General features: G+C 36.6%; 1 protein-coding gene across 1 annotated transcript in view; it reads left to right on the top strand.

Moving 5' to 3' along the window:
* LOC129802074 (ryanodine receptor) overlaps positions 1-23,346 on the top strand; it is a 42,846-nt gene that overhangs the window by 5,445 nt on the left and 14,055 nt on the right. Inside the window, exons 3-23 of the mRNA XM_055847635.1 lie at positions 132-335; positions 584-598; positions 4,605-4,682; positions 4,753-5,141; positions 7,494-7,668; positions 7,725-8,074; positions 8,137-8,261; positions 8,329-8,702; positions 9,223-10,794; positions 13,446-13,526; positions 13,997-14,096; positions 16,918-17,024; positions 17,089-17,186; positions 17,266-17,490; positions 17,548-18,005; positions 18,062-19,154; positions 19,216-19,353; positions 19,876-20,076; positions 20,135-22,059; positions 22,122-22,270; positions 22,334-23,269. Of these exons, the coding sequence (XP_055703610.1) occupies positions 132-335; positions 584-598; positions 4,605-4,682; positions 4,753-5,141; positions 7,494-7,668; positions 7,725-8,074; positions 8,137-8,261; positions 8,329-8,702; positions 9,223-10,794; positions 13,446-13,526; positions 13,997-14,096; positions 16,918-17,024; positions 17,089-17,186; positions 17,266-17,490; positions 17,548-18,005; positions 18,062-19,154; positions 19,216-19,353; positions 19,876-20,076; positions 20,135-22,059; positions 22,122-22,270; positions 22,334-23,269 (8,793 nt within the window). The remainder of the gene's footprint in view (positions 1-131; positions 336-583; positions 599-4,604; positions 4,683-4,752; positions 5,142-7,493; positions 7,669-7,724; positions 8,075-8,136; positions 8,262-8,328; positions 8,703-9,222; positions 10,795-13,445; positions 13,527-13,996; positions 14,097-16,917; positions 17,025-17,088; positions 17,187-17,265; positions 17,491-17,547; positions 18,006-18,061; positions 19,155-19,215; positions 19,354-19,875; positions 20,077-20,134; positions 22,060-22,121; positions 22,271-22,333; positions 23,270-23,346) is intronic.

Here is a 23,346-nt window from a genome sequence, read left to right as displayed (position 1 = left end):
AATATCGTATTATCAATATACTATACATAATTCCACATTTTTCTATAATCATTTAAGCACTTAATTGTTTAACCATTAGGGAACAATTAATTTTACTCGAGCAATAAAATTGTTTTTTTTTTGTCTTTTAGGAAGACATGGTCTGTCTTTCGTGCACAGCCACTGGAGAACGAGTATGTTTAGCTGCTGAAGGCTTTGGCAATCGACATTGCTTCCTGGAAAATATAGCCGACAAGAATGTCCCTCCGGACCTATCGCAATGCGTCTTTGTTATTGAGCAGGCTCTCTCAGTCAGAGCTCTTCAGGAACTTGTTACAGCTGCTGGATCTGAAACCGTGAGTCCTCCGAGTTTAATTTTCTCTCTGCTATAACACGGAAGTGTCGCAAACTATTCTCTTCAATAAATTGAAAGAAAGCTTTTCAGTCCATTTGTAAATTTTCTTTGAACTTTTTACTCTTTTTTCCTAATATAATAATCTTTTCATATGGAGCCTAATAATCTATTAAAAAAATAAAAAAAAGCAAAAGAACCTAGGCGAGATATGCAAAGAAAATTATCAGAATTTTCTAATTTGGTTTACAGGAGAAAGATTCCTTAGTAAGTATCGTAGGGAGAGAGAGGGAGAGAGAAGAAGAAGGAAGTAAGAGAGGATTTTCAGGGAGTTGTATTTTTTTCTATCATGTTTTTTTTTATATATATATATTTTGATACACAGATAAACTTCCTGAACAATCCAATTTTTTACAAAAGAAAAGCGAAATCTAATCACTTATCACAACACTAAAAGTTGATAATGAAACATTCTTAAAGCTCTCTAATCCAAAAAAATAATTTACAAATTAATAAAAAATGCAAATACTGTTTTTTTTGTCGAAAACTTTCATCATACTTATTTGAGCATTTGTACACTCGACAATAACAAACTTAACATTTTGTTTATCGACTGTGATCGTCAAGATGAATTGTTTTTTTTTTAATTTGTTTTGGAGGCTAAGAGTGAATATGATACTTTTTTTTTTGAAAATCGCTTCATCTCAAAATTAGTACAATTCATTTCTTTTACATAAGAGCGTATTAAATTTTCATTCCATTTCATAATTCTAGTTATTATTTATCTTTTGAGGAAAAAAAAACTATTTGATTAATTTCACCTATTCTGAGGTAGCTAACATTTTTAAATACTTAAATCAAATATTCAGTGGGGCACCTTTGAAATGGGATATCTTTGAAATTGGGCTTTTTTACTATTTTTAAAATAAATTAAGGCTTATAGTAATCGCTTCACAATTAGTTTATGAAGATAAAAAATATCACAGTGGAGTCTAGTTCTATTTAAAAATAGGAGAAAAATGTCTAATTTTAAAAGTACCCCATTTCAAAGGTATCCTACTTCCCCTATTCTATTCCGAATTAAAGGACAGAAGATACTTCTGTTTATGACATCCTCACCTAAAAAATTTAAGCGCTTTAGCAAAGTCAAAGGCCTCTGTAGACTAGGAATAATTTCTTTAAAAAATGCCCTTTTAAAGAAAATTTCCCTATCCTTGTAGGCAGAAACGTCAAAATTTTTTGAAAAAGGCAATTTTTGACGAAAATTGGTTCCAGTGTGTAGACACCATAAGAGACCATTTTCAAGGTTAAAGTTGGGTTAGTTATTATAAAGTTTCTATCATTTCTATTTAAAGATTAAAAAAATTAACATTTTGTATTTTAAACAAGAGATAAACCCCTAAATTATATAAATATTTTTAAGACTTAGATCCTTAAATCGGGCTTTGAAAACTTACTCACATTCTCAAGTCAAGACCCAAATCTATTAGATTTTTTTTTTGAAAAATGAAAATTGTATTTTTGGGAGAGTTTTATACAAAAAATTACCGTTTTTGTCGTATTTAATATCACGTTTTGTCTTGAAAAATGAGTTATACAAAGTAACAAAATATCATTCACCCAAGAACTAGTTCGACTCATCTGAGATTTTTGGCTTTTAGACTTTTGATAAACCTACTCTGAATCGTTACTACCGAAAAGTTTTTTTTTTTTCGAAAAATGATTCCGAAAGTCAGATTCCATTGGCTGAATTTTTAAAATTTTTAAATAAGAATTTCAGAACATATCGTTTAAATGTTGTAGGGTTGAAGGAATATCTGTTAGGAACATTTATAGGCAATTGCGTCAAAATATGGAAATTTGGTTACTGTATTCATAATAAAATGCAAGTAATAGGATGAATTTCATTACTCTACATTTTCTTATAGGGATTGGTGTTAATTTTTCTTATACCAAATGGTACAAAATGACCAATAGATCAAGATGTGATTTTTTAAAGTGCCAATAGGTGTACCTTCGACCCTAGTTTTATTTTTAAAATACGTGTTTTTTAGTTTTCGCGATCGACGTAACCTAAGTTATTAAGAAAACAAGGTTTTCCTGCTTTTCCTAAAGTTTTAAGAGATCAGTATCTTTTACTGCTTATTCTCTGAAAATATTATCCTGAACATAATTTAATGCTTTATGCTCTAGATGCACTTAAGACTTAAGCCAAGAGATGCCACAGTAAGTATAATCAAAATAATGATTTGACTAAATTCCCATCAGTTTTCCACTAAATAAGCCGTTTCATGGCTTAAGTAGAGAGGTAGATTTTAGTCAGAAACTGATGGAAATGTAATCTTATCAATATTTTGTTTAAAATTACGTTGACACATCTCTCAGTCAGCTTAATTTGTAGGGGTGTCCAGAACATAAGTCAGATAGTTTATATTCTTTTAAAATTTAAAGATATACACACCAATTTAATGTTTTGCATTGGACTGTTGGAAGTTAAATAAAATAGCAAAAAAGTTTTAAAAAAAATGAAAGTACTGTTGCAAAAATCTTTAAAAAAATAATGTTAATACAAGAAAAAAACGATCACGATTTGGATTATCCAAATAGAGTAAAATAGGGTTGTTTAATTGGACATTCTTATGAATATTTTTGTTTAATTTTAATAATCTCTGAATTATAAAAAAAATAATGAGAAAAAAATTAGGCAATTTTAGGTTAAATTTAAAAAATATTGAAATTTATTTATTGTATCTAATAGAAATAAATAATCTTACCTGTTTTCCTTAATCTACCTTTCTCTGTAGAGAGAGGTGTCTAAATTTCGCATCCTAAATCGCACAGGAAGTCTGCCAATAGGTCACGGCTCAAGACTTTAATGTACCAATTGGTGCTCCTTGCACTTTACTACGCCATCTGATACACTAATCTTAGTCCTACAATATGAGATTAGTTATGTAATCTCAGAAAAGCACAAAATTAACTTTTTAATTTATGATTAAAGAAATTTTTATGGCTAAACCCGTAGAGCGCGTAGCTGCAAGTATATCATAATTAAAAGAATTGTTTCAATCAATTTAGATAATATTTTTAAAAAATCTAAAATATGCGGTTTGATCTAATCTAAATTGTTTGCTATAGTATTCAAAAAAAAAAAGCCGTGACGCACGCTATAAAATCCTGTCAGCAGCTTTATGGCTTCTTCAGAACTTGAGGTTGAGTGACATAATTTGATTAAAAATTCATTAGGGATTAACATAAGGAGATATAAATTGATCTTACTTGTAGCTGAATTAATTTTATCGGGATGTTTATGGCTCTCTGGTGCGTGTCTTGGCTTTCAATTTTATTTTTTGGCTTTTAATTTTAATGTTTAAAAAATCAATGATCATTTTACTATCTCAAACTTAGATTTGATAACTCGAACTTGATAACTTGGAAATCTCAAATAAAACTGTACTGTTAATAAATAGGTTAATATTCGTCAAACCGCTGGTATAAGTTGAACTTAAACTCTGTATTTAGATTTACATTTTATTGCATAATAATCATAATTGGTAGACTCATTCATGTTTTATCCATAAAATCAATGTTTTATTGTAGTAATTTAGTATGAAATCCTTTTCTCCTTGAAGTTTTTTGTTTGTGTTTCTCATTTCTGAATCTGATTCAGCAGTTTTGAAGCTTCTTTCAAGCTCAGTCGAGATCATGTATTAGACCAATCCAGATTATTCCATTTCTCTTTCAATCTTTTCAATCATCATGCAGAATAATATGTTTTCTTCTGTGGTATTCATTTCCAACAACTTATAGATTTTCCATAAAAACTCGCATATATTTTTTGCTCGGTAACTTCCTCACAAAAGTTTTAGTAAAGTTTGGTAATATTATGTTTATGTGCACAAATGTATTTTATGAGCATTTTTTCTGGCCTTGGGAGCCATATGGTGTGGTCAATTTAACATAGTTTCTCATATGATTATCTTCCTATTCCGCTTTTAATTTGCAAGAAAATATTCAACAAAAGAAAAGTAAAATGCTGAATGGTTTTTATACGCTCTTGTGGAAAAGAACACTTTTTTTGATACTACTGCTATTTGAGAAGGATATTTTGAAAATTTTATAACAACAAAGTTAATGTAGGATGATGGGGTTTCGTGGTGTAGAAATTTATGTTTTTTTTTGTCGAGCGTTGAAGTATTTAATTAAATTATTCTTTGAATGAAATTGTTAATTGAGTAGTAACTAAAGTCGATATTTTGACTGTGAATTCTAGGGCAAGGGAACAGGATCTGGCCACAGGACACTTCTCTATGGCAATGCCATTCTTCTTCGCCATCAGAACAGTGACATGGTAATTTATTTTCTCGACAAATGTTTTCCCCTTGAAAACTGATGGTGAATGCGATAAATCTGCCTTGCAGTATTTAGCCTGTCTCTCAACATCGTCCTCCAATGACAAATTGTCCTTCGACGTGGGTCTCCAGGAACACAGTCAAGGAGAGGCGTGCTGGTGGACTGTTCATCCGGCCAGCAAACAACGATCTGAGGGTGAAAAGGTGCGTGTCGGTGATGATTTGATTCTGGTGTCCGTGGCCACAGAAAGATATCTGCACACCACCAAAGAAAATGACCAGTCCATCGTGAATGCCAGTTTCCACGTGACCCATTGGTCTGTGCAACCTTATGGTACAGGAATCTCACGTATGAAGTATGTGGGTTATGTCTTTGGAGGAGATGTTCTGCGGTTCTTCCATGGTGGTGATGAATGCCTCACAATACCGAGCTCCTGGGCCAATGAACCTGGTCAAAAGTGAGTGTCTCAATTTCCTAATCTTTACTAGGGCGAGGTGGGGCTACTTTGAGCTGTGGAGCTACATTGGTATTTGATTTTTTTCGCAAATTTCTAAAGTAATCTGGGCTTTGCAATTACAGTGGGACCTCGATAGAGTCAAGTAATTATTTCCAGGCCTGTAGACTCTATTGGAGTTCGAAAAAAAATCAATTAAAATGTGAAATTTTGATAGATAGAGTTATTTTTTTTATGTTTGTTCTAGATCACTGATGAATTCAAAACGATAGCCGAATATTCATTTAATTAATTAATAAATTTTACACTCTTTGGCTCAAAAAAGTCGTATGGCAAAAGTTGGAGATTAAGGATTCATTTTACAAAATGTTTTTATTATTAGTAAAAAATTTAAAAATAAATTACTCTCCATTATTTGGTATTATTGAGCTTCACTCACGATGTTAAAATAAGGAAATGGTGTCGTAAAGATTTCTTTTTTCATTTTTTTTAGAAGAGCTCCGGTAGATATTTAATTATTGAAAATTGTGATAACATTATTAATCAGAATTTATTTTAAACTGCTAGTGCATAAAAGAAGAGATTAAAAGTTGTTTTCGTTATGCCATGGTTCTAAACTTCAAAAAATGAGCAATAAAACCATTTTTCTCATTTTCTTCATGTTCTGTAATATGGGGGCTAAATGGTTAGAGATATCGACTTGAAATCTTCAGATGACCCCCTAATAAGTCAACCCGAGAATTAATATGACGTTAAAAACGTTACATTGGTACACCAAAAAGACTAGTTTTAATTTCAAGAAGATCATAATAAAATCATATAATATTGTTAGTTCAATAATAAATGAAAAGTTGACTCTATCGAAGTCCGTAGAGTAAAAAAAATAGCTGTTGACTCTATTGGAAATTGACTCTATCGGAGGTTGACTCTATCGAGGTCCCACTGTATTTTATTTAGTTATACAATTGTTTTATAGAGCTAAAATACATTACGTTAAAGCTTAGCTTCCTTTAGAAATATGCGAAAAAATTGAATATCAATGCAGCCACACAGTTCAAAGTAGCCCCACCTCCCCCTACGTGTAGGCTGGTACTCTTTCTCCAACATTTACCTAGTGTACAAAGGCAAAGTACCTTTGCTAAGGTTTTCCTAAATATTATTAATATTTAATGTGCAATAGGGGAAAGTTCTCATTTTTTCAAAAAATATTGCGGAGTCACATATTCAGAAACATAAGAAATATTTAGTCATTACGAAGATTAAAATATTTTATTAATATTATTATTAAATAATAAGAAATAAAAATAAATCATTAGTAAAATTATTATTAATAATTTTCAAATTTTTCTGAATAATGATGTTATTCCGATGAAATTAGATAAGGGAACTTTTTCTCCTGAACACTTTTTATTTTAGTACGTGACTTCAATTTTAGTGTTGGTTCCTGTCACGACTGTTTACTCCACTCCACAATGTGTTCCAAAACCACCAGACAGTAATAACAGGAACTAACACAAACAAGAGTCGATTATGCAGAAGCACATGAGAACAGTCATGTACTAAAATAAATTTTCAAGAGGAAGATCTCCTCTTTCTCATACTTCGTTCACCATAATGACACTATTCAAATTAAAAAAAAATGAGAATGGTACTTTTCTTTGAGTAACCAAAAAACTGGCGTAACAGCAACTTTAATCGAGACAAGTTGATAATGCAGAAGCTCTTGAGAACAGTAATGTGCTAAAAAAAGACATGTAATTACTGCTCGAACTTAACGGAGAGAGCAGAATAAAGTCAAGAAGACGAAGACGCTTTGTTCTTTAGAAGTTTATTTGCGTTACCAGAATGATTTACAAAGATGAACGCATGTTCAAATTATGTTAAAATTATTTTGTGGGGTGGGATCTTTCAAGTGATTTACATATCGGTTTAAATCGGTTGAAACCAGTAAGCAGTAAATGATGCGGAAGTACAAGTACTTTTAAGGGATAGCATGTATGTCACGAGTTCGAGCACTTTACAAAACCTGGGACGCTGGGTCATTCCTTTTTTATTGGAATAACACCATTATTCACAGATAAATAAATATTTAATCCAAGAAAATATTTTTATTTCATCACATAGGTACTCTGATTGGCCAAAGCTTGAAGCTAGTTAAAGCTTTGAAACCTCTTGCCAAACATAGAACGTGATTTAACGAAAATATTTTATTCAAGAACTTTTGACGTGAAATTAAGTAGACCAATATTCAAAAAATAAAATAAAATAAAAAAATGTTTTAAATCAAGTAAATTCTATTAGATTTGAACTACCTTTTGATCATAAAGTTCAATCCTATTTTTTTTTTAATTGCAGCATAGTGATCTACGAAGGTGGTTCTGTAATGTCGCAAGCCAGATCTCTCTGGCGATTGGAATTAGCGCGAACAAAATGGTCTGGTGGCTTTATAAATTGGTATCATCCTATGAGGATTCGTCATTTGACAACCGGACGATATTTGGCTGTAAACGAAAACAACGAACTATGCTTGGTAAGCCTTCACCGATAAAGCTTCAATGAAAATACTAAATTGTTTTTAATTCCCAGCTTGGAAGGGATGATGCGAACATTTCCTGCTCAACTTTTTGTCTGCGTCAAGAGAAGGATGATCAGAAGATTGTTCTTGAAGACAAAGATTTGGAAATTATTGGTTCGCCAATCATAAAATACGGTGATTCAACTGTAATTCTTCAGCATTCAGAGTCAGGACTTTGGCTGAGTTACAAGAGTTATGAAACTAAGAAAAAAGGCGTGGGAAAAGTCGAAGAGAAACAGGCTGTTCTTCACGAAGAAGGAAAGATGGACGATGGACTGGACTTTTCGCGTTCACAGGAAGAAGAATCAAAGACAGCTCGGGTGATCAGGAAATGTAGCAGTCTCTTCACAAAATTTATTCAGTAAGTTTCGATTGTGAATGCACGATAACAGACAGTTTTTTTTTAACTTTCATAAATTTTAGTGGCTTGGAGCGATTGCAAGAAAATCGAAGACATTCGATCTTCTTTCAAACGGTCAACCTGTCTGAGATGGTGATGTGTCTTGAGGATTTAATTAACTATTTCGCACAACCTGACGATGATATGGGTAAGGATGAAGTTTGAACGTTAAATCTTAACTGGTTTTTAAATTCTTTTCTTTCAACTCTTGATAGAACACGAAGAGAAGCAAAATCGCTTCCGTGCTTTGAGGAATCGTCAGGATCTCTTCCAAGAAGAAGGAGTCCTTAACTTGATCCTCGAGGCTATTGACAAAATCAATGTTATCACATCACAAGGATTCTTGGCTAGTTTCCTAGCTAGTGATGAAAGTGGTCAGAGCTGGGAACTCATTTCTGGGTATCTCTATCAATTACTAGCAGCTATAATCAAGGGCAATCACACGAATTGTGCTCAGTTCGCTAACACCAACCGTCTGAACTGGTTGTTCTCCAGACTTGGTTCGCAAGCCTCTAGCGAAGGGTCTGGAATGCTTGATGTACTTCACTGTGTGTTGATTGACTCTCCAGAAGCTTTGAACATGATGAGGGTGAGTATTTGAAGAAAACGTTGGAACAGTTGGAATCTTATTAGATCAAGGGAAACTAAGTGCGTTAACTCTTTCGCGTCTTTAGGGTCATATATGACCCGGGGAAAAAAGTTTCTTTTTGGCTATTTACATTAATTGAAATCTAACTGGAGTCTTGAGAAAATGAGCCAAGAATCTTACATCCTTCTATTATGATGTCGTGCACGAACAGATAGATTTCAATTAATGTAAATACCCAAAAAAACTTTTTTCCCCGAGTCATGACATTACCCTAAAGACGCGAAAGAGTTAACCTTGGTTTGTGGCGACTGCTATCCTTCGATCAAGTCCATAGTTCGAAGAGATTGTCCTATCCGTTCTATCAATCGGCGTAATCAGACAATCATGATTGATTTGATCATTCGATCAAGGAAATTGATCGGAGCAGTCAACCGATCAAGGGAACTGATGACATGATCAGATGATCCAGCTTATCTTAATAACTGGAACTTATTCATTCTCTACCATTCTTATTTTTCAGGATGAACACATCAAAGTAATTATCTCTCTACTGGAGAAGCACGGCCGAGATCCCAAAGTTCTGGATGTTCTGTGTTCCCTCTGCGTGGGTAACGGCGTTGCTGTCAGATCATCGCAGAACAACATTTGCGATTTCCTCCTACCGGGAAAGAACCTTTTGCTGCAGACTCAGCTCGTAGATCACGTTGCTAGCATCAGACCAAATATCTTCGTTGGACGTGTTGAAGGATCAGCAATGTATCAGAAGTGGTACTTCGAAATCACAATGGATCACATCGAACAGACAACCCACATGATGCCGCACTTGCGAATCGGCTGGGCCAATACGTCCGGGTACGTCCCGTATCCAGGCGGTGGAGAAAAATGGGGTGGAAATGGCGTTGGTGATGATCTGTATTCCTTTGGCTTCGACGGTGCACACCTTTGGACCGGAGGACGCAACATCTCCGTTGTTTCCGCAGACGTACAGGAGCCCTACATCCGAAAGGGTGATGTGATCGGATGCGCCTTGGATCTAACTGTGCCGATTATAACATTTACATTCAATGGGGCCAAAGTACGTGGAAGTTTTAGGGATTTTAATCTCGACGGTATGTTCTTTCCTGTTCTGAGTTGTTCCTCCAAGTTGAGTTGCCGTTTTCTACTGGGTGGTGACCATGGGCGCCTGAAATATGCCCCACCACTTGGATTTTCGCCTCTTGTTCAGTGCCTTATGCCCCATCAAGTTCTAAGTCTCGATCCCTGTTTCTACTTCGGTAATTTGTACAAGAATGTCCTGGCGGGACCTTGGCTCGTGGAAGACGATACCCCATTTGTTCCACAGCCTGTTGATACAGTCAATGTCAGTTTGCCATCCTTCGTGGACACAATCAAAGACAAACTGGCTGAGAACATTCATGAAATGTGGGCTCTCAATAAAATCGAAGCTGGATGGTGTTGGGGTGAATACCGAGATGACCTGCACAAAATTCACCCATGCCTCACACAGTTTGAGCGTCTTCCAGCTGCTGAAAAACGCTACGACTGCCAACTTGCAGTACAAACCCTTAAGACAATCATAGCTCTAGGCTACTACATTACTCTGGACAAGCCACCAGCCCGAATTCGACCAATTCGCTTACCAAATGAACCCTTTATGCAAGCCAATGGTTACAAACCAGCCCCATTGGATCTCAGTGCTGTAACTCTAACGCCGAAGCTGGAAGAGCTCGTGGATCAACTTGCTGAGAATACTCACAATTTGTGGGCAAAGGAAAGAATCCAGCAAGGATGGACTTATGGTCTCAATGAAGATTCGGAAAATCATCGTAGTCCACATTTAGTGCCCTACGTCAAGGTAGATGAAGCTATCAAGAAGGCTAACAGGGACACAGCTTCAGAAACCGTAAGGACGCTTCTGGTCTATGGGTACAATCTGGATCCGCCTACGGGCGAGGGCAATGAGGCTCTTCTGGCCGAAGCACAACGACAGAAATTTGCTGCATTTCGAACGTATCGAGTTGAAAAGAACTACGCCGTTACATCAGGAAAGTGGTACTTTGAATTTGAAGTACTTACAGCTGGACCCATGCGGGTGAGTTGCCTTTATAGAAAAGAAAACCTTGCCTGATCCAAGACCTAATTTAAGTTCTATTTGGAAATTAAGACTTAGCTGTGGACTTACTTTAGTTACTTTATTTACATAGACTTTTTGACTATTTGGAGTACATTTAAAAGATCATCAAGACTAGTTTGCAATTACAGAAAACCAGAAAAAGTAGTTCATTTTCATTTCAGCCCAGTTTTTGTCAAGCTTTTTGCTGATTTTAATTTTAAATTTTAACTGAAACTACTTTAGAAATGTGACCAAAATTAAAGATATTTATTGGAGTAACTAAAGGCAGTCGCTTAAGATCAATTTAAATATTGTATAACATAGTTTTTTTTTAATTAAGTGAATGATCTATAGAAGGGACCCAGTCAAAATCCCAAAAGCCAAAATCCCGAATGGGCAAAAGTATCATAACTATCTCCCAAGATTGCATCCGCGCTTGCTGGAGGCAAAGGGATTTTTTTTGTATCTTGAGAAGTTATTCTACACATTATCCTCCATATAATTTTATCCGTTTCAGGATTTTGAACATTCGGGATTTTGGCGTTTGGGATTTTGGCGGCCTCCGCTACAGAAGTATCTTAACTAATCCTACAACTTTTAATATAAATAAAAATCAAGAGAAATGCATATGATTCAAGTTCAGTACGAGAAAAAGCGCACTAGGGGAAAGTGCCCATGCTTGATACCATGGGAAGCTTCGTAATGACTAAATTTTCTATGTTTCACAATATATATGTGACTCATCGCAACCATATTTTAAAAACTATGGGAAAGTGGTCGGTTTTTAAAATATATTGCGGAGTCATGTTTATTGAGAAACAGGAAAAATTTAGTCATTACGAAGTTTCAAATGGTATCGAGCATGGACAATTTCTCCTACTTTCAGATGGGGTCAAGCTTCGAACAACTCAATTTTTTCTATGTTTTTAATGAATTAGATCTATGGGTTTTTTTTTCAGGAAATTTGATTGAGGTATTGGACTAGATACTAAAATAATTATAATATTATAAAATGGATAAAATTCATTAAAAACATGTTTTAAAAAAAGTTGTTCGAAGCTTGAATCGTCCGAAGAAAGCGTGCTGTCGTCTTTATAAAATTTTCAGTTTTTGAATGTTATACGTTCAATAGTAGATCCAGCCTTTAAATTTAAAATGACCTAATGTTTTCTAGCTTATCATATTTAGATTTATAATTCAAAAAATTGATACTCCTGAATAGTGATTCCAACAGACCCAAGAACGATTAACCAGATACGGCAGACAAACGCATATCCGCCCTATTCTCGAGACGGTTTTAAAACTATGTTTTAGAGGTAAAACCGATTTTAAACTGACTCTCAGGAATTTTTAAAATACTTTTAAGCTCAGGTTTATTTCTTGAAATTCAAGTAACACTGCAAAATAATTCCGTGTTCATGTTTGACCTAGGGGTATTTTGCTTTGTTTAGGTTCATTGTGCATTAGGCGTCAGAAAAGAACCTAGAGTTCAATGATTCTAAGCGTAATGGGTTTTCCGAACGTTTTTTTTTTTTATTAAATAGAAATATTTGCTTAAAAGTTATCAAGAGTTCTAAATAACAGATGTCTTAATCGAAAAAATTGAATGAGCTCTAGTCTATTTTAATATATAAATTTGTAATATTTCTTTTCTAATTATTCAGGATGAAGGCCATATCACGATTCAAGCGGAATTAGTCTTAGAGCAGTGACCAAGTAATATTGTCCGTAACCTAGAGACTCATCTGTTGATTTTATTAAAGATTTTCGCTCTTATAACACAAGATTAGATCAGATTCTTAACAATCTTTTTTTTACTGTTTTCTTAATTTAAATTAATTGATATAAAAAATAATAGGAATAGGTAAAAAATGTTTGAAAAAGGGATCATGTTCATAAATATTGAACGTATTTATTAAAATCGAACAGTTTAACCGATATGCATACCCTTTCTACGATTTTTAAATTTTAGTCTATTTAGGCCCTAAGGACCTTATGATTAATATGAATCTACCCCCATAAGGCTAATCCGTTTTCTCTTGTTATTTTAAGTTAGTCTGAGTTAGTCGTGTTTGATCCATTCTTGTAAAATAGGTCTCTTAAAAATTGATCAAAACCAAAAAATTAACCCAGAACAAATCAGAAGATTAAAAGCTGAATCATTTTTTGAGAAAGTCGCGGAAAAGATATTCTAGAGACTACAACCTATAAAGGACCTCTCCATCGTTTATTTCCGAAGGTTGGAATCAAAGCTAAAACCGCAATGGTTCCATAATATCTTGAAAATGTGTCGTACATATTTCGTCCATATCGTCCATATACAAAAAAAAAGCCTTAAAACATTCCTTCTGATGGGTATTCAAAATAAAAGGTTAATTTTAGCTCTAGGAAGTTTATTTCCCAATCGATAAAATCAAGTGTGAGTTCGTTTGAAAGATTTTAGTAACCCAGAAAAGGTTTATTGGATTTATTTTTTTTCTTGGCACAATTTACTTAAAAAAATGTTTTTTTCTTGTTATATGTAGAGTACGTTGATTTGTAGATTTAAAGTTTATTCATTATCTTATTGATTTAAGCTCCATAACATTTAACTCATAATAAATGACTATTGTATGTCCTATATTCAACAGGTTGGTTGGGCCAGAGCTGATTGTAATCCAGGAACAATGCTTGGGAATGACGATAGCACTTGGGCATTTGATGGATACAATGTAAGTCTTTGTTAATGCTATTAATTAATGTAATCAGTGGAATCATCACGTAGTTTGTGATTTTGTTTGAAAGAAACACAATATCAAGATTATTTATGACTTTCTGGTAAAATTGTTAAATTAATTTCAAATGGCTATTGTATCAGTTAACGAAAATCCATGGCGGTTCAGTGGATACATTTGGTTCTCCATATGATGTTGGAGATGTAATTGGATGCTTTATTGACGTGCCGGAGCAAACAATTAGTAAGAATTATTCCATCGAAACTAAGTCAAAATCTAATTTCTGGAGTTAAGAATTTTCAATCCTCTTGTCAGTGTCTAACAGAATCGTACCGTTGCAGGGTTATCTTTTTTTTTTAACAAAATAAACCTATTGTTTTTCTTTCATATCTATCTGCTACACCCCTCGAAATCTATCACTATCTGAATTTTTGTGTAAATCGGAAAATTACATTGAATTTTTGTAGGAAGAAAAAGTATCCGGGGGCTCAACTGAGTCCTTTGGCAAACAATGGGTTCCTGGTGATGTCGTTGGTGTCTTCCTTGATTTGGTGGATCACACCATCAGTAAGAAATCCCTATATCTTGCTAAAAAGACAAACGAAGACTAAAACCAAAAATAAAAACACAAATGCGACTTTCAAGCCGAATTTATTTATTTTTTAGCAAATTTACAAAAATATGCTTTTGTTCTTTATAGAAAATTTTATGTATAGCCAAGAGTAGGGAATGATGTGATATAAATTAAGAAATTATAGATTTGTTTTACTCTTTTACTTACATTTTTTGCCTAACTTTAGCAGAAAAGATATTTCTCAGCAATTCACAAAATGCTTTTAAAAAAAACTTGAACCGAAAACTTCAAAATTAATAAGTGCATAATAAAAAATATTTATAACTTTCATTTCATACTAATTTTATATTTACTAAAATATTTTAATTGTATGTTTTTTTTTTAATCTTTTAGCACGCAATTGCACGATCTTTTAGTTTTAAGTTAAATATTCAGAACAAAACTAATATGATATTTAACATTTACTACTGGCTTCAGACTTTAGGTTTAACCGGATCGACAATATTAGATCGGTTTAGTCTAGCTGATTTCAAAAATTAGGAAATATTTTTTCAATTGGGTTAAACTTTAAGTCTTTAAGCCTCCAATATTTTCAGATAACATTTAATTCTGGAACTAAGACACAAAAAATGAAACATTCAGCCTCAATTCTGAAACGAATTTAAAGATAACACTTACTTTAGATATTGTTGCTATTGTAAAAATAAAAAATAACGTTTTTTTTGTTTAATAATTTTTTTTAAATTAAGAAGAAATATTTCAAAAATATTTTTTCTTGATCGATGTAAAAAAAAGATCATGATCGTTGCAGGCTATCTTAATTTGTACGTCAAGATAAAGATCATCAAAGTACCTCTGATGATGATCTGATAATCTGGTGTGATCCAATTCTTTGATGATGGAATTGATACCATTTCTTTTTTAGAATTTAAAATTCATTTTGGCGGTACTTTACTATCCCAAACAATTTCAGTGGATTTTAATTAAAATATTATTTTAAGGATAATTGAAACAGTTGTTTTTAAAATTTGATTTAAATTCTGTCCTGAGGTTTTCCAAAAATGTTTAACTGTTTCAATTTATTAATTGAAAAAGGTTTTGACGATATTTTGACTTGGAATGTTAAAGTCAAGGAAGGCAAGAGGTGAAGTATAGTCAGCGAGTGAGTCGTTAGTGAGATCGGCAGATCACGGTGATCAGTCCTCATGATCATAATTGCACAAAATGCGGCGATCAGTCTGTATGATCGCAATAGATACTGATTTCCTATATATAGCATAGATTGTGATTGCACCGAATGCGGCTATCAGTCTCCATGATCATCTCGATCGCACTGAATTCAATGACCTGTGTCCGTGATCAAACTGAACGCTGCAATCAGTGGCCATGATTAAACTAAACGCGACAATCAGTGTCCATGATGGCACTGAAAACGGCGATCGGTCTCCATGATCGTTCTGTAGGGGAATTCTGTAATTTTCGTGGCGTTGTCACGCGTGAGTTCGAAACCTGACAATTCCAATCGAGCTTTTTTTGTCATATCATATGAGTTCGAAAATACACTTCATTGAATATTTAATGATATTCCTTTACTTGATGATTTTATAAAAATACAGTACGTCTTGATTGATTTGTTTAACAAAATTCATTGCCATTTGAATTGCCAAAAATCTCAAATATGTGACTTCTGACAATGCCACGTGAGCTGAAATGGCAATGTCACGGCTACAGAATCGCATTTTCGAAAAAGCTTTCCTAAGATTCGAACACAATTTGTCATATGGCATTGCCAGAGCGTTACAGAATTCCCCTCCTGGTCGCACGGAATGCGGCGTTAAGTGTCCATGATCTCCCTGAACGCGGTGATCAGTCGCCACGATCATCTTGATCGCACTGAAACCGACGATATGTGTCCGTGATCAAAATGAACGCTGTAATCAGTGGTTATGATCAAACTAAACACGACAATCAGTGTCCATGATGGCACTGAAAACGGCGATCGGTCTCCATGATCGCTCTAATCGCACCGAATGCGGCTATCAGAGTGCCATTATCTCCAGAGCGCTGCGATCAGTCTCTATGATCATCTTGATCGCACTGAACCAGGTGATTAATTTTCATGATCACACTGAACCCGACTATATGTGTCCGTGATCGCCCTGAACACTGCAATCAATATCCATGATCGACCTAAACGCGACAATCAGCGTCCATGATCGCACTAAACATGGCGATCGGTCTCCAAAATCGTTTTGATCTCACTGAACTTGACGATAAATCTCCATGATTACACTGATCTCAACGGTCAATGTCCATTATCACGATAATCACTCTGATTGTACAATCAGTCTCCAGAGTCGTGCTTATCGTTCCCCAAAGTGAACCGTAAGTGCCAAACCTATATACTCCCTGGGAAAAAATCCCTCATATTCTTTAAATTCATTGAACTTGCTATTTTTTAAATATTCTTAAAGATATTTCAAAATTAGGTTTCATGCACTTAAACCTTCAATATAAAGATTATATGAGGAATTCTCTCCTGAACTAGAAAGAAAATTATCCAAAAATTTATTTCAAAAATGCTTTATTTTCATGAAAATTTCTCTTAATCTTGATCTTAATCTTTGTTTCAGAATTGAGGCAATAGTTCCCATTGATTATTCTTGAAACTTCATTTACTAACTTTTATTTTCGTAAAATTACCTGCTTTACAGAACGTTTAAGCTTATTGATTTCTGAACTATGTGTATTAATTTGCATGAGTCTGCAGTGGTTTGAATTTCTGCTAAATTAACTCTTGATGATTTATTGAAGGTTTCTCTCTGAATGGTGAATTGTTGATGGATGCATTGGGTGGCGAGACCACATTTGCTGATGTAACTGCCGATGGTGTTGGCTTTGTTCCAGCCTGTACTCTTGGGGTAGGTCTTCACAAATTTCTGAAATGGTTCCCAGAAGACAATTAACTCATAATGTAATTCACAGGTGGGACAGAAAGCTCGTTTGATTTATGGTCAGAATGTTGATTCCTTAAAGTGGTTCACCACATGTGGTCTGCAGGAAGGTTACGAGCCATTCTGTGTGTAAGTTTCTGCTAATTCAATGTGTAATACGAATTATTGTATCCATTTATCAAAAAATATATTTCGAACGATTGCGCAGAAATATGAGACGTCCTGTAACGCATTGGTATACCAAGGATCAACCAATTTTTGAGAATACTGAAGATTTTATCGATTGTCGCATTGATGTAACGAGAATTCCAGGAGGTGCTGATACACCACCATGCTTGAAAATCTCCCATAACACTTTCGAAACGATGGAAAAGGCCAATTGGGAATTCCTGAGGCTGTCACTGCCAGTTATTTGTCAAAGTGCATTTATTACGTGAGTTCTCTTGAATTTTTGAATAGTTGCAGGAGTTTAAGAATCGGTTCTTTGCAGTGAAACTGAAAAAATGCATCGCTGGGAAGAAATTAAGATGCGCCAAAATCGCATTTTGGCCGAAGTTGAGCAAACAACACCAGCTCATTTTGACCACATCATGAGGAGTGGGTTTACGATGAATGACATCAAAGGTCTGCATAGGAATTACAATGAAGACGCTGCAGAAGCTGATGAACAGATGCTCCGACCCAATCCTGCTAGGCCACCACGCAAAGGTTCTCTATCGAGGGGTAGTATTGCTCCGTATGATCCACCAACCATTGAGATCAACTCCAAGATCCAGAGGTCAACCAGTGAATTGGACATGAATGCTTACGGTGAGATTGGTGAGAAGGATGACAAGAAGAAGCGTGGTCGTAGTCCATTCAAGTTCTTTTCGAAGAAGAATCGCGATCAGAGCAAGGACAAGTTGAAGGCTAAAACACCAGAACCAGGTGATCGCAGAACGACTAGTAGTAAGTTGTAGGTAGATTAGTCCGGCAACTTTGTTGATCCACTATTTTACTTTTAGCTCAAGGTCGCAATGTCATTCAGTCTCAAACCATGACTAGGACACCTACTGTAAGGGTGTCCAATGCGGACTTACGTGTTCAACCGCCTGCAGTTCCAGATCGTCCCAAAACCATGACCGTCAACGCACTCGGCAGCAACAGTATTGAATCGGTTGGCAATGAAGTTTACGATGCCGAGTGTCTCAAACTAATCAATGAGTACTTCTACGGAGTCCGAATCTTCCCTGGTCAAGATCCTACACATGTATGGATCGGTTGGGTTACCACCCAATACCACAGACATAGCAACGAGTTTAATCAGCAAACCGTTCGTCGAGTTGCTGTTGCTATGGAAGATGACTACGAAACTATAATGGGTCGGGTTAATAGGCAGAGTTGCTACATGGTTCGGGCTGATGAACTTTTCAATGAAGTGACTCAGGATGCTTCGGGCAAGGGAGCGTCTCAGGGCATGTTTGTAGGATGCTTCGTTGATACTGCAACTGGAACAATTAGGTTCACATGCGAGGGGAAGGAGACATCGCACAAATGGGTAATGGAACCAGATACCAAACTATTCCCAGCTATCTTTGTCGAAGCCACAAGCAAGGAAGTACTTCAGATTGAACTGGGTCGTACCCCAACTACCTTACCCTTGTCCGCAGCTGTACTACCAACAGGGGACAAGCATGTTAATCCACAGTTCCCGCCCAGGCTCAAGGTGCAATGCCTCAAGCCTCATCAATGGGCTAGGGTGCCCAACAATGCTCTTCAAGTTCACGCTTTGAAGCTTTCCGACATCAGAGGCTGGTCGATGTTGTGTGAAGATCCAGTATCTATGCTTGCTCTTCATATTCCTGAAGAAGATCGCTGTATAGATATTCTGGAACTCATTGAAATGGATAAACTCCTTTCCTTCCATTCCCATACCTTGACTCTCTATGCAGCTCTCTGCTACCAATCTAATTACAGAGCTGCTCATGCCCTATGTCTTCATGTTGATCAGAAGCAACTACTCTATGCTATTAAGTCTGAGTACATGAGTGGTCCACTCCGTCAAGGATTTTATGACCTTCTGATTGCACTTCATTTGGAATCGCATGCCACAACAATGTAAGAGAACCTCAATTCCTTGTCATTGTCATCATCTTCATATTGGTACTTCTTCCTTTAGGGAGGTATGCAAGAACGAGTTTATTATTCCTCTTGGACCAGAATTGACGGAATTGTACAAGGAAACAGAAATGTGCCACTCGCTCAGATCACTTCAGACCGAATCTGTAAGACCTCAGATGAAAATGACAGAGATTGCGTAAGTATCCTTTCTATTTTCGTATCAGGGATCCGAACTTGCCGTATGTATACGGCATTCTATTTTTGAAATCTTCATACCGTGCAACATTGAATTCATTTTCGTAGATTGTTTGCGCTTTGATCCTCTCCTTGACATTAAAAACGATTAATTTTGCACAAAATTTTCTGGTATCCTACAACTATCTTCCCACTTTGAAAAAGCTAATTATTATTTTTTCTTTTTGATGAACTAATGTTGCACTCTGAATTTTACATTTGATTTCTTGGAACGTATAACTCCTGCAACGATGGTTGATGTAAAACGTATCGTGTTTCAAAAACGGTTATGATCTTGAAACGGAGTTTTTGCAGAGTTGTACGATCCAGAATTTAATTGAAGCACTGTATTTTATCTTTAAAACTCACGTTCTACCCTCTTCTCTTTATGTATGCACCCTATCTATCGTCGTTGTTGTGGTGTGATGTGCATGACCCTTCTTCCATCAACCTTTGCACCTTTATAATCATTTGACCTATCAAGTTCCCCAATGCCGAATGTACCAATAGTAGTGGCCAATGGTGTTTCCAGTGAGCCTATTCCGACCATCGATGCCCTGTATTCGCCACGCTTCCCTCTGGAAATAGTCCGGGAATTTGTAATGGAAGCTCTTGCTGAAGCTGTTGAAATCAACCAAGTGCACAACCGCGATCCAATAGGTGGATCAAATGAAAACCTCTTCTTGTAAGTCATTCTGATAAATAGTAATCCAGATTGAAAGACTAACAGTTGTTTGTTTCAGGCCACTGATCAAACTGTGCGATCGTCTTCTTCTTGTGGGAATTATGAAGGATGAAGACATAGAGAAACTCCTTATAATGATCGATCCAGAAACATGGGATGGTTCCTTTGACAAGGAAGGCAAGGATGAACATCGAAAGGGTCTCTTGACAATGAAGATGGCCGAAGGAGCTAAGCTCCAGATGTGCTATCTGTTACATCATCTATGTGATGTTCAGTTGCGTCATCGCGTTGAGAGTATCATTGCCTTCTCAAATGGCTTCGTTGGAGACCTCCAGGCTGATCAGCTGAGACGTTACATTGAGATTAAACAATCAGATCTTCCAAGTGCAGTGGCTGCCAAGAAGACTAGAGAATTCAGATGTCCACCGAGAGAGCAAATGAACGCTATTTTGAGTTTCAAAGCTCTTGAAGATGATGACATTGAAAATTGTCCATGTGGCGTTGAACTTCGTGATGCCCTCAACGAGTTCCATGGTCAACTTATGACTAAAGTCTCCCTAAATGCTCTTCAGGACTCAGAAGAAGATGATTCCGGGGCAGCAGATACCGGAAAGACCGGTCCGCTATCTAAACTCTTCAATTTCATCAATACTGTAAAGGAATTGGAAGAGGAACCTAAGGAAGCAATTGAACCAGTTAAGAAGACTCCTGAAGAAATATTCAGGAAGGTCTTGATCAAGACCATTGTATCATGGGCTGAAGAGTCTCAGATCGAAACTCCCAAACTCGTAAGAGAGATGTTTGGTCTTCTCGTGAGGCAATACGATACTGTTGGAGAGCTAATAAAAGCCCTAGAGAAAACTTATGTGATCAACAGCAAAACCAAGAATGATGTTGCTGGAATGTGGGTGGGATTGAGTCAAATCCGAGCTCTGCTTCCGGTGCAAATGAGCGAAGAAGAAGAAAAGCTTATGAGAACGAGACTGTGGAAGTTGGTTAACAATCACACATTCTTCCAGCATCCAGATTTAATCCGGATCCTAAGAGTGCATGAGAACGTCATGGCCGTTATGATGAATACCCTGGGCAGAAGAGCTCAGGCACAGAGCGATGCTCCAGTTCAGAGTGAAGGTGGTGAGGCTCCTGTGAAAGAAAAGGATACATCTCATGAGATGGTTGTAGCTTGCTGCCGTTTCTTGTGTTACTTCTGCCGAACTAGTCGTCAAAATCAAAAAGCTATGTTTGATCACTTTGACTTCCTCTTGGAGAACTCCAATATTCTCCTATCCCGACCAAGTCTTCGAGGATCTACCCCCTTGGACGTAGCTTATTCCAGTTTGATGGAGAATACAGAATTAGCTCTCGCTTTAAGAGAGCATTATCTTGAAAAGATTGCCGTATATCTTTCACGTTGCGGTCTACAGAGTAATTCGGAACTCGTGGAGAAGGGTTATCCAGATTTGGGATGGGATCCTGTTGAGGGTGAGAGATATTTGGACTTCCTACGCTTCTGTGTCTGGGTGAATGGTGAAAGCGTTGAGGAGAACGCTAACTTGGTTATTAGACTCCTGATTCGAAGACCTGAATGTCTAGGTCCGGCCCTACGTGGTGAAGGTGAGGGCCTGCTAAGGGCAATTATTGATGCTAATAAAATGTCTGAGAGAATAGCCGATCGACGAAAGCTTCAAGACGAGGCAGAAGGAACAATGGCTGGTCTTACATTTAATCATCCTCTGCCAGAAAGTGACGACGACGAAGATTATATAGACACTGGAGCAGCTATCCTCAATTTCTACTGTACCTTGGTAGACCTTCTGGGACGATGTGCTCCAGATACCGCAGTGATTGCTCAAGGAAAGAATGAGTCTTTGAGAGCTCGTGCTATTCTCCGATCTCTAGTACCGCTTGAAGATCTGCAAGGAGTCCTTAGCCTCAAATTTACTTTACAAAATCCAGCTCCGGGTGAAGAGAAACCCAAATCTGGTATGACGTCTTGCTGACTCTTTGTCACTTTGCTGTTTAAATTAATGAAATCTAATTTCCAGATATGCCATCCGGGTTGATTCCGGGTCACAAGCAGAGTATTGTGATGTTCTTGGAACGTGTATACGGCATTGAAACGCAGGAACTGTTTTACAAATTGCTCGAAGAAGCTTTCCTGCCAGATTTACGAGCTGCAACGATGCTCGATAGGGTAGGAATAGGAATTGCTTTTTGTGTTTGACTTCAAGGTATTGAAGAAAAATTTTAATTTCAGAACGATGGATCTGAAAGCGACATGGCGCTGTCTATGAATCGCTACATTGGTAATTCAATCTTGCCTTTGCTCATTCAACACTCAAAGTTCTACAACGAAGCAGAAAACTATGCCAGTCTCCTGGACGCAACTCTTCACACAGTGTATCGTTTGTCGAAGAACAGGATGTTAACCAAGGGTCAGAGAGAGGCTGTTTCTGATTTTCTTGTAGCTCTTACAGCTCAGATGCAACCGAGTATGCTGCTGAAGCTTTTGCGCAAGTTAACCGTAGACGTATCCCGTTTGTCGGAATATACAACCGTTGCACTTCGTCTGCTAACATTACACTATGATCGTTGTGCCAAGTACTATGGGTCAAGTGGAGGGCAGGGTGCTTATGGGTCTTCTTCTGATGAGGAAAAACGACTCACAATGCTTCTGTTCTCGAATATCTTTGACTCCCTCAGCAATATGGATTACGATCCTGAGCTGTTTGGCAAAGCCCTACCATGCCTTATTGCCATCGGGTGCGCCTTACCTCCCGATTATAGTTTGTCGAAGAATGCAGATGAGGACTTTTATGGTAAACCCTCATCAGCAGCTGCTCCCGATCAGCCACAGTACAATCCTCAGCCAATAAATACGAGTGCCGTGGTATTGGACAATGATCTGAATTCCATTGTACAGAAATTCAGTGAACACTACCACGATGCTTGGGCGAGTCGAAAACTTGAGGCTGGTTGGTCATTCGGGGAGCAATGGTCAGACAGCCAAAAGTTCCATCCTCGACTAAAGCCATACAATATGCTGAGTGATTACGAAAGGGAGCGGTATAAGGAGCCAGTCAGGGAGGCTCTTAAGGCACTTCTTGCTCTTGGTTGGTCTGTTGAACATGCCGAAGGTGATGTTCCTCTGTCACATCGAGGATCTACCAGGAGGACGTCAAAGCCAAATCTTGTGAGTACGGAAACCCCTTTGTTTGCACTTTAAACTCAGTCTTAAACGGTGATATCGAACTCACTCTGAGTTTTCTT

The sequence above is a fragment of the Phlebotomus papatasi genome, chromosome 2 (assembly GCF_024763615.1).
Source record: "Phlebotomus papatasi isolate M1 chromosome 2, Ppap_2.1, whole genome shotgun sequence".
Classification (NCBI taxonomy): Eukaryota; Metazoa; Arthropoda; class Insecta; order Diptera; family Psychodidae; genus Phlebotomus; species Phlebotomus papatasi.
Note: the sequence above shows the minus strand (reverse complement) of the source record. Positions and strands in the feature narration are given on the sequence as shown.